At 35.4% G+C, this 18,167-nt stretch overlaps 1 protein-coding gene across 10 annotated transcripts in view; it reads right to left on the bottom strand.

The window, feature by feature from the left end:
* Nucleotides 1–18,167, bottom strand: part of CDH18 (cadherin 18) — a 487,011-nt gene that overhangs the window by 27,809 nt on the left and 441,035 nt on the right. For all 10 annotated transcript variants that reach the window (XM_051799307.1, XM_051799317.1, XM_051799309.1 and 7 more), the window contains one exon: nucleotides 10,214–10,350. In XM_051799307.1, coding sequence (XP_051655267.1) covers nucleotides 10,214–10,350 — 137 coding nt within the window. The remainder of the gene's footprint in view (nucleotides 1–10,213; nucleotides 10,351–18,167) is intronic.

Genomic DNA, 18,167 nt, shown 5'->3' with positions numbered 1-18,167 from the left:
TCTGGAAAGAGTTACCTCATGGGATCACTGACATTTGCAGGCAAATTTCCATACTGACAGCCTACTCACTACAAAATGCTAATAGGGACAGTATTAACACCACTTACAAAAACAGTCTGGAAGATTGTGCATATAACATAGATTTGCATCCAAGATGACAGAACAGTTTATAATGGGGGAAGAGAATGAGAATGAATTGAAGCACATACAAGCTTTTTTCTTTTTTAATTTTTCTTTTAAGGTTTGCTTTAGAGAATCAATATAACCTACAATCTTTTTCAGGTATACAACTCACCTGTGATCTCCAAACCACTCTAATAACTGGCCCTTTTAATAGTACCTTTTTTGTTAATTAGACAAATTTCTTGCAGCAGTTTGGCAGATTTCCAGTTTTAAGATAATCAGTGCTGACATAGATTTCAGGCCTGCACATTATAAAACATTCTGTGTCCTATTAGCATTATGCCTCTAGAGTAGATTTTTCAAAGTGAATGCTCCCTGTTTTAAGGAGTAACTGAAGCAGAAACATTGCTCTGATTCACCTATGCTAGATACTTGCTTTCTTATGCTTGAGACTTTTCCCAGAACAGATCTTTTCTCAGAATACTAAATATCTGTAAAGTGAATCAATTTCATCATCAGATCCTCCACTGGTAAGTCCACTCTAAATTTACAGAAGACCCTATCAACAGCCAGTCTGAAGCCTTCAATCTTCTCTTTCATTAGTTTCTGCGGGACCGACTTCAAAATCCATATTTAAGAAGAAAGCTTTTTAATATAGCTAGTGCTGTCTGATACTTCCTTTTCATTAACAAAATTCCCATGGGCTTTATGAAAATAAATTCTACCTGAATGACTCTCAGAATAGCAGTCCTGAGATGAACAGTCTTTTGAGGTTTTGTTTATTTGCTTTTTGTCTGTTTCATTTTCTTGTTTTGTTTGTTATTGTGGTTTTTTTGTTTGGTTTGGTTTTTTTCCTAGACTGGTAGAGTTAAACAGTTATGAACTGTGTAACTATAGTATATAAATCCCATTTTGACATCTTTCCAAGACCTTATGAGGTAAACCAATACACAGGAAATTACCAACTAAATATCTATACCCTTACTTTTTAAAGAAAAGTATAAAGGGCTCATCACATTTCTCTAATAAAGATTAGTTTTAACAGATGAGAATAATAAACACAGATCTAGGAAGGATAAAATAAACTACTGAAGCAGACCTAAAGTGATGAAATAATGTCTAATATATAAGTGACTGTAGCAATATTCAGAAAATACTGGGTTTAATTCAGGATGGTGCATACGTGATAAACTAAATTTTCTGGCAGGTTGAAAATTATGCATAATTTAGTAATAAGTGTAATTTTCTAGTCTGCTTTTTTCAGCTAGTGAGTACTTCTAAATATTGTTGCCTGTAGTTGGTTAGAAAATGTTTTTATTTTTTTCTTGTAGCAAAATTTAACTTTTCACTGATGAACACAAACCTGAAGGCACTGCTCACTTCTCTTAAGTTATGCTCATAGGGATAGAAGCAGCAGCTACAGGAGCAATAGTAATGATTACAGCACTGCAGCAGACTGAAAATATTTAGAACTCTCAAGCTGGAAAACCCTCTGCCTTAATGCAAGCAAAATTCTGCAGCTCATAGACAATGTTAATCAGCATACCACAAAATATACTGGTTCTGTGGCAAAAAATGTCTGTTTTGAGACTCTGTTACTGATTTACAAAGCCTCAAACAGGGAAATAAATGCCATGTGATCTCAAAATCTATCCCCTCTTTGGGACCCGCCTTGGTAACCAACAAAAGCAATAGCCTACATCATCTTCAGATGACAGTATAGGAATATCTTCATCATAGCTTTTCCCAAAGAAACAGAGGAGAAGAAAATCCAGCATGCCTAGAAGCCAATGACCAAACCAATATAAACAGAGAATAAGCACCAAAATTGGAATTAGATACATCACTTCTTGAACTAGCTGCCTTTCAACAACTATTGGATTTTTTTAATAGTTTTGTGTAGGCTTTCCTTATCACATTGATTAGCACATTTTAAAGAGTGGTAGATACTGCTATATCCACGCAGTTTTTAAACACTTCCAGGGATAGTGATTCCACTGCTTTCCTGGGCAGCCTGTTCCAATGCTAGATCACCCTATCAGTGAAGCAACTTTTCCTAATATCCAGATTAAACAACTTAAAACTATATCCTTTTGTCCTATTGCTTGTTACTTTGGAGAAGAGATCAACCCTTATCTTGCTGCAACCTCGTTTCAGGTAGTTGTAGAGAGTAGTAACATCTCCCCTGAGCCTCCTTTTCTTCAGACTAAATTGTTGGACTCAGTGATCTTAAAAGTCTTTTACAAACAATGATTCTATGAATTCATATTGTTGTGAATGATATCCAATTTGTCACTACTCCATGACAAATACAGTCTTAAAACTCAGACCTTGTAACTTTTAAAATCTACTTTAATCTTTTAATTGATTTCATATTTAGGGAAATATTTTTGTGGCAGATTCTGTTTCTTGGAAAAATAAGGTAAATATTACCAATACCAAAACTCTTTCTGAAACTGAGCTAGCAGGTAGAATGCAAGTGAGGTAAAAGACAAAGGATGAATGTGATTTTTTTCCTGGTGAAGGTAGGGTTTATGATAACAACATTATTTCCGCTTCTGTAATGTACCTAATAGAGTTAATAACAAATGTAGCAAAACAATACATGCGACATGTATGCAACAATATTTCCCTGTAATGATGTTAAAAAAATTGAGTGAATTTCACTATTTAAGTCTATTCTCTATTGCTAAAAAAAAGCTTTTAGTTTTGAAGAAAAAAATTGATATAAAAAATCACAAGGCCTTTTTTTACTTATTGTAAGAAAAAGATTCACTTTAAAATAAAACTGAGACACAAATCTAGGAACAAACTCAGTGGTATTAAACAATCATCCAATTCTCCACAAGACACAGTGTGTTAGCAGATTATAACACTGTAATTAGATTACTTTCGTAAAGATACTGAAAAGGGAACATTTTCTAAAAATTAATTATTTGACACAAGGTATTAGAGTTACTCTTGATTATGTGGAAAAAATTAAAATTAGAAAATAAATTTTCAAAAATTCTTGTTGTTTTCTAATTTTTTCAATGTTGTAGGCCAGGAAGCTATTACCCCATAGACTTATTTCCTTCAGGCAATGCACATGTTGTTTTCACAAGTTTCAAAATAAACAGAAATTAATTGTGGACTTTTGTCTTTTGATTTTACTTCTTGTAATATAAATCAGTGTGCCTCTTAATAGCATTAACAGGGATACTATTTATACTTTACATTTCCACTCTAGCTTCAGTTCTCCTTCTTCATATGAGAGTCTCAATATATTACCAGGAGTAACATATTTTAATATCCTACCAAAATCTCAGTAATGTCTCTTCAGCTACAATGCAAACATAAAATGTGAAAAAGAACTGTCAAGTTCTTCTCATGACTTGATGTTCATCGATGGCAATATGAGTTGGCAATATCCCTGTGTTCCTAAAGAAAAGATATAACTGCACCTCACTATGATTATATACTTCATCTGTTTATTTAATGTAATTATAGGACTTTCACTATTCTATTCATTCAACATGTCAAGCGGTTTTATATTTCACTGCTGAAAATTAGTATTTGTCTTTATGTATCCTATTTTCATCTGAATTGTGTAACTATATTTTTCTGTTATTGTTTTTACCAACACTTACTGATTTAAAAACTGCTTATGTTATAATTAAAAAATGCACTTTAATGCTTTTTACTCTAATTCTTACAAACTAACTATTCCAAACTCTTATTCTTGTGAGCTATCTTGCCTTTTCACATATTTTATTTCTGAAAAGGTTTTGTTGGCACTCTACGAAAATATAGCTGAAAGTTATTTTTTTGAATTTTTTTTGTAATGACTGTATTTTTCTGGTATCTTTTCAATGCCACATCATAAGGTATTGCATATTTTGTCAATGAAACACTTCTCTAACATTTCTATCTTTTTCCCTGAAGCTAGTATGAAGAATATGCATGGCATAGTAAATAGAGAAGACATAAACAAAGACAAATATATTTGTTTTGTTGGTTTTTTTCCAAATCTGTTTTTGTCTAACACCTTGAAGATCTCTGGTGGTTTTTTTTTCTGTAAAATCAATTGCATAATGATGTCTGTTCAGTATTTTTATTTCTAATCTATTGCAGTATGAAAGCTTTGTATGTACAGTATCCTTTCATGTGGTCATTTGTCCACTCTTGATAGGATTTTTTTGAGTGTGGAGGATGGGACAGAACCTGGCAGGAACACTGTTATAGGAACACTGTTATTTCAGTTCTCCTGTTCTCTACAGCCTTTCCACAGCTTACAAATTAGGAACTCTTTATTGACCCTTCAAAGACAAGTTTGTGTGCTCATTGTATTTAATTTGGTCTTTTAGGTAAACAGAGGGAAACTATCTGCTTTTCCATTCATAGCATTCTGGAGACACTCAGGAATACCATAACTCCATCACAAAACTATTGATGATCTAGTAAACCCAGAAATCCATTACACATACTGGTATGATTACCAGTTGCATAAGAGAAATGTGTGAAAAATTCCCAAGAGAATCATAGAATCACAGAATCAGCTGGGTTGGAAGGGACCTCTGAGATCATCAAGTCTAACCCTTGATCCACTACAGTAGTTGTTGCTAGACCATGGCATTAAGTGCCACATCCAGTCTCATCTTAAAAACCTCCAGAGATGGAGAATTCACCACTTCCCTGGGCAGTCCATTCCAATGCCTGAGTAAAAGCACCTTTAAAACCTTTGAAATATAAGCACTTATCTTGCTCTCAAAAATTGTGTTTCTCATTACAAGAACAGTTATTACCCATCTAAATGTCCAGTACTTTATGAATTCCAGCTGTTTTTTGATGTTAGCATCATCGGAAAGCCATATCTAGAAGCTGGTTTATTCTGTGTCTACAGATACAGTATAAATTTCAGTACAAACACTGAACACAGTAAGTTCTGTTTTTATAAGTAGTATCTAAAAGGAATTTATGATAAAGTATTCCTTGCAACATTTTTAAACAGAATTTTCCAGTGAAAGCTATAATCCTCACTTTGATTCTCAGGTCAAGACATTCTCTGATTCCTTCTGTTTATTTCTCCCTGTGGCTTTTATTCCTTCTTCTTGAGCGTCAATGATACTATCATTTGTCTTATTTTCAGCACTTCTTTGAAAAACTTTGAAGTACATGTTTATTTTTCTAATTGAAATTGGCTTTGGAACTGGCTAAAATCCATCCATTTGCATTCACTGCCCCTTTCTCTTGCAATTGCTGTGATTTGGGGTTTTGCTGCTATTGTTGCTTTTGCTTTTGTTATCAGCACTAATATATGCTTGAAAGAAACCTTAATGGAATCACCTAAAATTATTTTTAAAATCACCTGTTTTCTTTGAGAATACATCACAATTTGTTGTCTTTTCCACATTCAAAACACAGTTCCCAATATCAGAAAATCATAGAATTGTTGGATTTGAAAGGCACCTCCATAGATCAGTAAGTTCAAGTCCTCTGCTCAAAGCCAGATCAACTAGTGTACATTGCTCTGAGCTATGTCCAGTTGGGTTTTGAATATCTCCAAGAGTGTAGAATCCACAAGGTCTCTAGGTGACCTGTCCCAATTTCTGACCAATTCCACAGTAAAACCATTTTCCTTATTAATTTAAATGGAATTTTCTGTATTTCAATTTATTGCCTCCTGTCATTTCACTGGATACTACTCAGATAAGTCTTTCCTCATATTGATTAATAGTTATTTAAACACACTTATAAGATCCTTCTGAGCCTTCGCATCTCCAGGATGAACAGCCCCAGCTTTTTCAGCCTCTCCTCTTATGAGAGATAGTCCAGTCTTTAATGATTTCATGCCCCTTCACTGGACATAGTGCAGTATATCCATGTCTGTTTTGTACTGGGGAGCCCAGATCTGGACCCAACATTCCACACATGGCCTCATCAGTGCTGTACAGAGGGGAAAGATCACCTCTCTCAACCTGCTGACAACACTCTTTCTCACACAGTGCAGAATGTCATTGGCCTTTTCTGTCGCAAGGGCATATTGCTGGCTCATGTTCAGCCTTCATTCACCAGGACCTCCACACCCTTCTTTCAAAAGCTGTTCTACAGAGAGTTGGCACTGTATGCGGACTGGTGCACAGGATTATTCCTCTCCAGATGCTGGACTTTGCATTTCCTGTTATTAAACTTCACGAGATTTCCTATTCACCCATTTCTCCAGCCTGTTGAGATCCTTCTGGTTGGCACCACAACGGACTGGTGAATCAGGCATTGCTTCAGTTTTGTTGATGTCTCAGAGCTTTTTGGATTTTTTAACTTTTGTAGATTTTAGAAGTAGCCGCGTAGTAAATGTAGATTTTAATGTAGCTGTATTATATCACTTATGCTCCAGCATAATGTTTACACATACCCAATCCTATTGTCCCATTTCATATCAATCTCTCTAAATTCTATTAGTGTGTTTAGTCTTCTTTTCAAGATAGAAGTGTAGAAAAGCCTGGATCAGAAGGTATCACATAGACACAGCTACCTTCAAGCCCAGAACTTTGGAGGAGCTCCAAGGACTATACGTGTTGCAAAGAAGTTGAGGAAGAAGGGGTCCCAAAGACCCCAAACCCAATTCCCGAAGGGGTGTGTCAGGGGGCAGAACTGGGCAGAACCGCAGGGTGGGTAAATCTGGGACTGAATGGACCTTATTATAGAATCATAGAACCTACTCTCTTTGTCTTATACACTAAATTGACCTGGAAAGTGTTTTTTCTGTGGTCTCTTAAGGCAACAGTGTCATATGCAAACTGGTTGAGAGTGCACTCTGTTCCACCAACAAGGCCATTAATGAAGAGATAAACCAGTATTGTATCCTGTATCAGACACTGGGAGTAATTCCTAGTGACTGGCCTTCGGCTGTTGGTCACAGCCCTTTGAACCTGACATTTCAGACAATTTTCAATCCATGTCGCCCTTCATTTATCTAGCCTACACTTCTACGATTCTTACAAGAATCTCTCTCCATCTTCCTTAATTCTTAGCATCTAGGGAGGTTATTTTGGAATTTGAATCACTTTCTATCATTGAGTGACATCATCACAAAGAGTTCTAACTGACAAATCCTACACCAATCCCTAAAATAGCTCAGCCTTAACTTCTCCCACTTCCAAAGGGACAGCCATTTACTATGATTGTATTTCATCTGACAAGTCTTTCATCTATTTTCCTATTTTCATTACTCTTGTCAAAGACTTGTTCAAAAACCTTTACTACAGCCAAGGAAATTCTCTCTCCTCCCTCTTTCAAATAGACTTACATAATTTTTTCCAAAGAATTCTAAAAAGACAATGAAAAGCCAGTGAATAATTCTATGTGAAACTGTATTTTAAAGTACTACTACTATTACTACTCCTTCCCCCTGCCCCAGACATAGTCTGTAGATCTTACAATAAAAATACAGTATTCCTTAATCATCTTATTCTCTAATACCATAAGTAGATTACAGGAAATACCAGTACTGAAACAATCAAAGCAAGAGCTTCTGGACACCAAAATCCCACTCTTCCTCACTGTATACTGCTGTTTAAGAACAATGCATGTTAAAGAAAAAAAGGATTGCCCATCCATTCTTATAGTAAGGAACTCTGGTGTGCCTTAAGAAGTAGCAGCATAAACAGAAAAAAATCATTGATTATTGTATCAGCATTACTCCCACAGAGGAAAGTGGTAGAACTTCCACTGATTTCAGAGGACACTTGACCAATGTAGAGTGTATATCACATACTAAGATGAAAAGTGAAAATAAATGTCTTATGGAAGGTTCAGAAAGAGTAGCATGAGGATATCATACATTTGAGGGTAGAAATATGATGCTGATTCTAATGATAGGTAGAAACTGAATTCTATCAGTGAAATGTAGCACAAAATCAAGAGAGGAAAATACTTCAAGAAACTAACTACAACCAATGCTTTATTTCTGCAGAGGATCTCTTGTTGAAGCAGTACAATCTTTCTGGGCCTTGCAGGTTCTGCTATGTTCCTGGCTAAGCAGATGGTGTCAGAAGCTACCAACGCCTTCTACCATGACAGATAAACTTGAAGACTCCCACTGCCACAGCTAAATAACACTTTGGTCATAGCCTTTGGCCTATTTTTCAGCTTTAAGCTTAGTTCTGCAATACCTTGTGCATGGACTTTAAAGCAAATGCCATAAAAGATTGTAAATATGGGATAGACAGCACTTAAGAGCTTTGGCATTGATGCGCCATACAAAACATATGCTTCTTGCTCCACCATGGATTCAATTACTAATTTCACAATGGATTTGGAAGAGTACAACAGTGTTGTAATTTTCAAATTACTGCAAATAAGAAAATGGCTGAAGAAGCAGACACAACAGACAGCCTGTTATGTCAATCTGTCTGTCATCCATCTCTTCTTCACTACTATCTCTTCCTTTCTTCATAGCTGAATTGTTTTTCCAACTGACATCACAGATTTACTTATTTTTCCAGCTCCAACTTTATCAATAACAAAGGTAATGCAAGTGAGAAAAAAACAGATCTATATTTTCCTGTAAGAAGTTGCACCTGGAACAGAGAATTCGAAATGTCTTTAAAAAAAGACATATCATCCTTATTATTTATTCCATTCTATATTAGTTATAAACATAATCCTCATTTCTCCATACTATTCTCTCAGCATGATACATGTAACACCAGTCTTTTGATTATGCGAAATAAATAATGTGTAGGAAGCTCCATTTAGGTTTTATGCTATTGAGATTTATTTCTGCAAAATAATTACATTTTGATGGCTTCCAGAAGAGGACTCATGACTACTCCTTTTTTCAGTATCCCACTGTAGTTTTCAAATCTTATTTCAAATTAGCACTTACTGTTCATCTGCTTATAATTAGGATTAAATTATATTTTATTTCATGCTGCACTGAAATAGCACATTATAGATATGAAGACAGATAAGCACGTAGAAGTGTCAGTGACTACCTTTTCAAAGAGCTAACCATAAAACTCTAGATTTTATTGTTTACTACAGAAAAGTACTTAGCTCAAAATGTCAATTTAGTTGTGAAAGTAGGTACAATAATAAGAAACAATTTGTTGTCCTTATAAAATTTGTTCATGCTGTTTATTCTATGCATATACTAGTGATCTAGTGGTGGAACAGATTACATTTTAACCCAGAAATGCACAGATGAAAGAAGACCAGGTTCAAAAATACCAGTGGCACCTCTTAAAAGTAAACCCTGCATTTTGTTATATGGAAATGATGGAACACATACACAAAGAAAAAAAAAAAAGGAAAAATGATATTATGAATAGTGCTTAGCAGGGCTGAATCTATTGATTCAGGTTAGGATTTTTTTCCTTCATTTTCTTTGTTGAGTCTTTTAACTTTAAAACTTTACTGTGCGAAAATAAAGACCCTGTAATGAAAAGGTTAAATGAAATGTTCTTTAAACTGTCCTTGCCTCATGTAAAAATATTTATCTGGGACTACTCAGCCAGACATTTTTTGATTATTGCAGGGTTTATCTGAGACAATGGAAATTCATCAAAATTAGAGGACTTTCAAATACACAGGTAAGTATTTATTGTATCTTTACCTGGTAATTTGCCTAATAAAAGGCCAGAGGTATACCCTGATAAATTAACACAGGCATATTAACATCCAGTTTGCTAAAACAGTTCAATAGTAGATACAAGAAAGAAGGATGTATTTCTCAGACAATACTATAAAGTGTTAACTTCTAAGATATATGAACTATGAAACACAAACCAGAGAAGCTGTTGATTTTAGAACACGATATGCTTGAAACTGTTCCTAGGTTATCTGGCTGCCTTCTGTTACATACAGAAAAACATGGCAAATTTACACAGGTGGAATCACATAGATGTGTGGCATTTTGTTTTCTTGTTCTGTGGATTTAGGGTATTCACACATACACAGACAGAAAACTCTCCTTTATCCAGACTGGCTAAAAACCCAATGGTGTTAAAAAGAACATAACATCTCAAGATGGTGTTTCTTAAAATCTGAAAATTATTATTTTCCTTTCTAAGTTTTATGTTTAATACTATGTGCCAAATATATTATTTACCTATCTCAGAAGCAGCCACTGTGATGTTGTACCAAGGTGTCTCCTCTCTGTCAAAGATCTTGGCAGTCTTAATGGTCCCAGTACTAGCATCAATGGTGAAATACCTATCTTCTTCTGTGTTATGATCAATGAAATATCTATGAAGAAATATAACAATAAATATATACTTATTGTAGTATATATAACCCAAAGCAACAGAAAGCTACATAAGAATATAACTTTCAAGCTTTAAAATCAAAGACATTTTTAAAAACACCCTAAGAAAAAAAATCTATATTTTGGAAAAACCCAATGTAGCACCATATTCCATTTTTTTTTCATAATGTTTCATTTCTTTTGATACACAACAAGGTTTCCACTGTGAGTCACAAGGATATAAATTGCTAACAGGTAGCATTTTACACAGCAGTATACAATCCTGTCAAAGGTAAGAGACACATGTATTTTGACTAAAAATCGTGAAATGGAAAAGCAGAAAAGAAAGCAGAGAGATATTAAGATATTATTTTTCTGTTTATTTGCTTGTCACTGCAAGCCACTGTGCTCAGCGCTGGTACCTGTTTTGAAGTACGTCTCTCTGACATGAAGTTGATGACATGATGACACAAGCCATTTTGAGCATAACCATTACAGAGATTAATGTCAGAAATGGCTGGTTCCCAGAGCTGCAATTGCCACTACCATAGAAGCAGAGCTAAGCATCCCTGCTTTACAGCCTTGGATTCTGAGCACTCTGCCTGGCAGAGAAAGTAAAAACCTTGAAGTGGATAATGGAAGCAGAGGGAAAGAACACAAAAGAAGAGGTTGACATTTTTTCTCAAAGTCAGAACTATTTACAATGGCTTTTAACAAATGAAGTAATTACAAGACACTATCAGGCCTTCTTCACTACCACCAAAAACAAAAAAATAAGGAAATAGATTATTTTATATACCATAATTATTTTTCCTTATAATTTGTCAGCCCTGCTTTTATTCTGTGAAGTTTTTAACATATGGAAGGTATATAAAGGTCAAAATGATTTATTTTCCCCATCCAATTGCACTTATTTTTACATCAACAGAAGTGTAATTGTCAGCTTATAAAAAGAGGGTGCACATAAAAGCTGACAAGCTCAAAAAAATTAAAAATAACTTCAGTTTTATTTCTCTCACAATGTACTTATTTATACTATTTGTGGAAAGGAAAAGTAAACAAACATTTAATTGAATGCTATACTGAAGTGAGAGATGATGTGAAAAAGCAAAAGAAAGAAAACATTTAAAGAAGGAAACAGCAATTTGAGTCACCTTAACTTGTCAAAAGATCAGACACTCACTGAAAAAGCCAGCTAGGACTTGGTGACTTAGGTTAGATCTTCCTTACTGGAGAGAATCTGAACCCACCTCTCCCATCTGGAAGCAGTGTTTTACATCTGCCTTAAAATGTACTATTTTGCCTATTGGTACTCCAGAATACTTCTCATGCTTCTAGTATTTTTAGCAATAAAGAACCGTAGTTCAGTCACTAGAAATCAAAGCAACCAAAGTTAGGCTTCTTGCCTGTACTTCATCTTGCCTTTTGACATCATGACGAGTGAACCCCCTCCCATGTGACTTTAGGAGTTGTTTAAGAGACAACAAACCTCAGTTCCTACCCTATTTCTCTGGAATAAGGATTTAACTTGCTGTCTCCCATCTGAGCTAAGTCAGAACCTATTGTGCAGTTCATTAATTACCAACTCCTGAGAATACCTCATTCTAAAATACACCACAATTACTCAATAAAGACACTTTGAACGTGCAAGATGGCAGCTGAAGTTGCTTTAACAAGTGACAGACTCAAACTGTCTCCTTATGAAAGTGGACTGGCAAAATCTTGATTATGTAAGAGATGGGGCAATTTTTAAGAGTTTAAGTCAGGAATTTATTTTTTTTCAGAGGACATTATTTAATCAGAGTATCCCTAACTGGATGAGAGAAAACCAAAGCAAGTGATGTTGCCAGAAAAAGAACAAAAAAATGCTGAATTTATAATTGCTGGATCACAGTGGCCATTACAGACACTTCTTCAACTTAGTGTGCTTCTCTGCGCTCAGTAAACTCAGGAGAGGAATTAAAAGCAAACTCTTGATGAACATTCATTGGTCACTGATGATGACTTGCTGGATGGTGCAGATATCCAAACAAATTGATGTTACTTTGAGGAATATTGGAATCCTCTGAGGACACATCACAAAAGAAAAAAAAAACAACCCAAAGATCCAAAAAAAAAACCCATTCAAAAAAGAACCACACAGCTATCCTCTTGGCTTTATTTAATGTGACACTATTCATCCAGGCTATCATCGCCTCTTTATTTAGGAATCCAGATTTGTTTTTCAATTTCAAAACAACTGATTTTTCCAGTGTTTCTTCAGGTCTCCATCTTCCATGAAGCACAGATTCGCAGGTTCTCCAAGTGTTTATTTGTCATAGAAATGTTTTGAAAGACTGCCAGTCTCACTGAAGAAATTCTATCTACCATGTGCACAGATAGAATTACCTTTTACTATTTACAAAAATTCTGGAGACAGTGGTATCAACCTGTAAAAATCCACAAGGCTCTGTGACATTTGTCACAGAGTTGGGTTGATATTTGAAATTTGTATGAAAGATACATGCCTCAAGTGCAGAAATGCCCCCATGCCTTACATGTTATGCTTGGCAGTGTAGGAAAACTGAGCTACGACAAATAGTTGGAACGTTTTGATTATACTACTAGTAGTAGTATAATAGTAATGCAGAAATTATGAACATTTGGTTGTGTTGGGCAAGATACACACACAGATACACAAACATCTCTTACATGATGAACTAGAAAACTAATAAAGTGTAGAAAGTATAATTGTCCCTCAGTTTTCTTGGAGACCTTTTACTGGCAAAGCTTACAATCAGTTATGTAATGATAAAATTTAATTACTTCTCTCCTACTATAGCTTTGTTTTTCCTGACTCTAGAAGTGTCCTGATAATGAAGAGAATTATTTGCTAAAAAAATAAATAAAACATGCTCTCCTGACCAGTTCTTATGGAATATGTACTGCAAATCCAAAACAAGTTACAAGAGTCTTGTCCCTGCAAACATTTATTACTCTGGACATTGTTTGCTCATTACCAACATCAGGCACAGTGACTATTCTGTGAGTCACTATTGTGCTGACCACAGAATGATAAAAATAGGGCTATGTATTATTTGTAGACAGTAGCTTAAAAATAAACAGAATTTCAAATTGGGCTTCAATGAGAAAAAAATAAAACAGTAAGAATACCCAGCTGCTTTATTGTGTATGTGACTTATAACAAAATATTACATCTGCCTCTGAGTACAGAAATAAAAATGAAAAAAATCTGTCCCAAATATGAAGCTTGTGTACAAAAACTGAAGTTTGTTTTTCTGATGAATTGTGATTACCTAATAGTTCATTTTCAGAAACATATAGTAAAAGACAGTCTTATTTTTTTTTTCAAATATGAACACCTTTTTCTAAAACAGTTACTTAAGTTTTCCAAAGAAGCTCAAATCTCTCTTTTTAAAGATCTCCATTGCATGAAGAATTTCAACTGTATTTTCTGTGTCATTAATGGAAATAAAGTGGTCCTGAGGTAACTTATTGTACTAGCACTTTTACTTCCAAAGATACTAGAATAATGAAAAATGTTTCTAATTTCTCCACAATAGCACATCCTCTCCATGTGCTGACTTTTGCATACAATTACAGACATGCTGAAATATTCACAGCTTGACAAATTTTTCTTGATCAATTAATGAATAAGAGAGTTGTACTTTCTTTTGCTTTCCCATTATTATAACATTCAGTTCTCTTTCACTACTCCAGATTCTTCCTTAAAATTGCATTGTGTATCATTTAAAGCAGCTATTTGCACTTCTGTGGTTTCCAATCTTCATGAACATCTCAGTAAAACAAGTTACAGAAAATATTCCCACACAGCAGAAAAACTCAGAATGGTAGTTCTGCTCCCAAGTGTTTTAAAAATATTTCGTACAAGAAACACTTTTGGTAGAGTATCGCATTTTTGTCATGTTAGAGGACATTTAGAACAAGTTTAACTGTATTTACAAAGTGCTGAAAAATTTAGGCTCTTATAAATACTAGGAACTGATTTATCTATATGTTGAGAATAGATACCAGATATATCCATAAATATTGCACATTGTGGAGCTAATGATGCTTCACTTAGGCTTCTGAATTTACTTCATCTGGTTAAAAAAATTACTTTCATGTAGATAATAGTGGCAACAGAAATAGTCATTTTCTTCCCCTCCTACCTGTCCCTCCACATGTACTGAGCTGCTTTCCAATGCTTTTTCTAGACCACAAAATGATATAGTGTAAATTTTTAATTTCAAAGTGTTATTTCAAATGTGATTTTTCACCCTTATACAGTTGACTGTTTCTTCTTATTTAGAACACATTAATTCAAAAATTAATTTACAATATCCATTTGAAATATTTGTTTATAGACATTTACTCATGACAATGCTGTGTGAGCATACATTTAACCACTAACCATTAAATCAGAACATCTAAGTAGCATGACACATGTTAATAAAGAGACTTAATAACAAGACATGCCTAGATAAACAGCGCTCCATAAACTGCTTACGTTCAAACCAGCAAGAGAAACCAATCTGAAAGAAAATACATTTAAAAGGATCATGAATACAGAAGACCTATTAGTCACACTTTGAACATAATCTGAAGGAAATCAAATACTAAAACTGAATCCTGCTAGCACTGGGAAAGGCAACACATGCCACCTTTTTGTTAGGAAGTGTCAGTGAACAGAAGGGCATTCCCAGCTTCCATCCATGTCCTTATTTCCTCTTCTGACCAAGGAAAGCCTCTGGTTTCTCTGACATCATTCCTCACTTCCAGTCCTTTAGTGAAGCAGTGGTTCAGTGGTGGCAGATATTACCCACATTTTTACTGAAAACTAAAAGCTTTTGCGACAATTAGAAACTAAAGAGTAATATATTTGCAAGATGGCCTTTGGGCAGAAGGTCACTCTAGAACATATAAATCTGCTTTCAGTATTAAAGCAGTTAGACTCTAATAATACAAAGACTGCTTGAAATAGAGAAAATTTTAAAAGGTGCTAAAGTAGTTTGGGAATATTAATGATTTCCAAACCTTTCAAGAGGACTTCTAAGCTAAAACCCATAAGTATTTTCAGAATCTCTCTCCCTAAATTATTCAGTCTTAATATTAACATCAGTTTATCACTGGATAGAGAACTGGCATAGGCTGTTACTATTCCAGTATGTCTCCCTCTAGTTACTGTGTTTTAAGGAAGAACCTTGAGTTTAAATTTTTGTAATAGTTTTTGAGCTTTTAAGTTGTCTCTTTTTCTTTCTTTAATCAAATCTTTATCTTTTCATTATGTTTTTTTTCATTGATTATCCTATTTATCAACTGCAAACTCAAACTCTTTTACATATTTCTACCCTGGCTACAAACCTGATACTGCTCACAAACTTCCAAAGGCACATTTCAGCCAGATGTAGATTCACAGTATTTCTTTGGGTTTTTGTTTTGAGACATAAGCAAATAAACAGTTCTCTAATATCAAGTGAAACTGGCTATAAGGAAGCACTTAAAAAAAGCCTATAGGAACAAGACAGAATGCTTGTCCAACCAATTACACCTTCTAAAGACTTATCAATTAGAAATCAAATGCCATTATAAGGAAACCTGATCAGTTAAAGATTTAAGCAAAAAACTTTCTCAGAAACACAGTCAGACTCAAAGTACAGAAATTTTTATTTTCCTTTCTAATATATTTTAGAAAAAGAAGAATAAGCAATAACTGCATAGGGTGAGAAGAGGAGATATAACAGGACAAAGAGCAAGAGAATTCATCAGCTGCAACTCTCTGTGTTTGGCCAGCTGAAGAACAAGAAGAGATGGCCCATGCTGGGACATAACTCAAGTGCATGCCTTTTATCTTCTCTCTGCCTCCTGACAGCAGCACTCACAAGCCTAGGAACCAGTGGCATACCCTTGAAGCCAAATGAGGTGGTGGAGAGACATTCTGCTTCCATGACTGTCTTGCACTACACTACCTCCCTTCCAGGGCCAATCTATTTCCCCATAGTTCAAACAAACTTTGCCAGGAGAGAGAAGCAATTATGAAGTGTGAGTCAGAAGTCACATACCAATACAGCCAGGTATCCAACTTCCTTGCTGCAGTGCCTGGTAGATTAAGGAGACATTTGATGTTCCAGAGGTCCTCGGCAGAAGACTGCTACTGAGAACTACAGCCTTCAACTGCTTTCCAGTTGTGAAAAGTAAATACATTTGGAGATAGCTTGGAGAAGGTAATCTCTCTATTTACCATTCCTTTGCTTTCTTTTCAGACAGGCTTAGCATAACTTTGAGAAAAATACCGTTCCTCTCAGAGCATTTGAAGGAAGTTGATTTGATATGCTGTTCCCACTGTGTTATCTCTGGTAATGGCTGCCAGCTGACATCCATCAGCTGATCAGAAGTATCTTGTTGTCTCCCATGTAGGACTCCTGGTTCACCTCTCATACTGAAATCTCAGTTCAGCAGAAGTGGCAGCTTTCCATCTCCTTGTCCTGGAGATGTGAGTTGGCAGAACCCAGAAAACACAGGGGAGTTGCAAGCAGGGAACCACTGCCTCCTAGAAACTCCTCTGAAAGGCAGCCATTGCTGGTTTGCATTTTAGGCAGAAGTTGGCTTCCTGCTCCAGTTCTTATTCCCATCCCCGATGCACTGCTATCACTGCTCACCTTGGACATGGGAAATTGGGAACACTGTTCATTTGAAGGAAAACACACTCATCATTTCTAGCTGACAGTTTCTGTCTGCATATATTAACCACTGATCATTTTTCTAGCTAATTCTCACAGTAAATATAGGCTAATAACAGGCCACATCCTCAGAAGCATAATTTAGAATTCAAAGCAAGGTATTTTCCTTACTTTATTAATTTCTTCAGAGGATTATGATTGTCCAAATACGCTTCAGCTACTAGCTTAAGAATCATATTCTACTTACATATTATCTTTTTTTTCTCTACATATTATCGACTGACCCAAATAAACCCAAGACAGATAGATTTATGCCTATTTATTGGAGTTGAATGACCCTATCAGAAGGCCATACTACAGAGATGTTCACACATGAAGGCTGACTCTAAAATCATAAAAGAGTATTAAACACTGGAGGCATTCTGAAGTCAGTGGATATCACAGAAATATAAAGATGATGTTCTGGCATGAAAAATCAGTCTTTCAGAGTCACCATAAAAAGATGCTCTGTCAGTGTTTTCTCTCTCAGTTCTAAGGGAGGAATAGAGATTGTTCTGGTTGATGTGAGATTTTGACCATCATCCCGAGCTGGATGCTTTCTAGTCAGAAGAGCTGTCAGAGCATCTTACCAGTTCCTGGACAAAGAGATTGACATTTTTGTTAGTGGGAGGTCTAGGGCATATAGTTTGACAAGAATGAAAAATAATTTGAGGCCTCAAGGAATAAAACAGCAACAGACCTCTCACCTCAACATTTTAAAGAAAGGTTTTAAAATGTTTCCTCCCTGTGAAGACAGATGAAGAGCTAGAGAATAAATTGAAGAAAAATTCCCCTCTCTGTCCAGCCATTCAAAATAGGGTGTTCTTTTTCTGTCTTGATTTACTGACAACCTTAGAGAATATTTTGGAGAAACAGAGAAAGCAAATGAAGGAAGTGAGATGGAGGAGGAAGACACTGTTTCTCTCTGATTACTTTCTCTCTGAGTTACGTTTCTCTCTGCACTTACTGTGGAGGCTGCCCTAAGTACAGCTAACAAAGAATCATGGAATCACATAATCATAGCCAGGGCTGGAAGGGACCTTTAACATCATGTACTTCCAACCCCCCTACACGTGCAGGGACACCTTTCACTAGACCAG

The sequence above is a fragment of the Manacus candei genome, unplaced genomic scaffold (genome assembly GCF_025592945.1).
Source record: "Manacus candei isolate 608988 ecotype Guabito, Panama unplaced genomic scaffold, ASM2559294v1 h1tg000049l, whole genome shotgun sequence".
Taxonomy (NCBI): domain Eukaryota; kingdom Metazoa; phylum Chordata; class Aves; order Passeriformes; family Pipridae; genus Manacus; species Manacus candei.
This window is presented reverse-complemented; position numbering and strand designations above follow the sequence as displayed.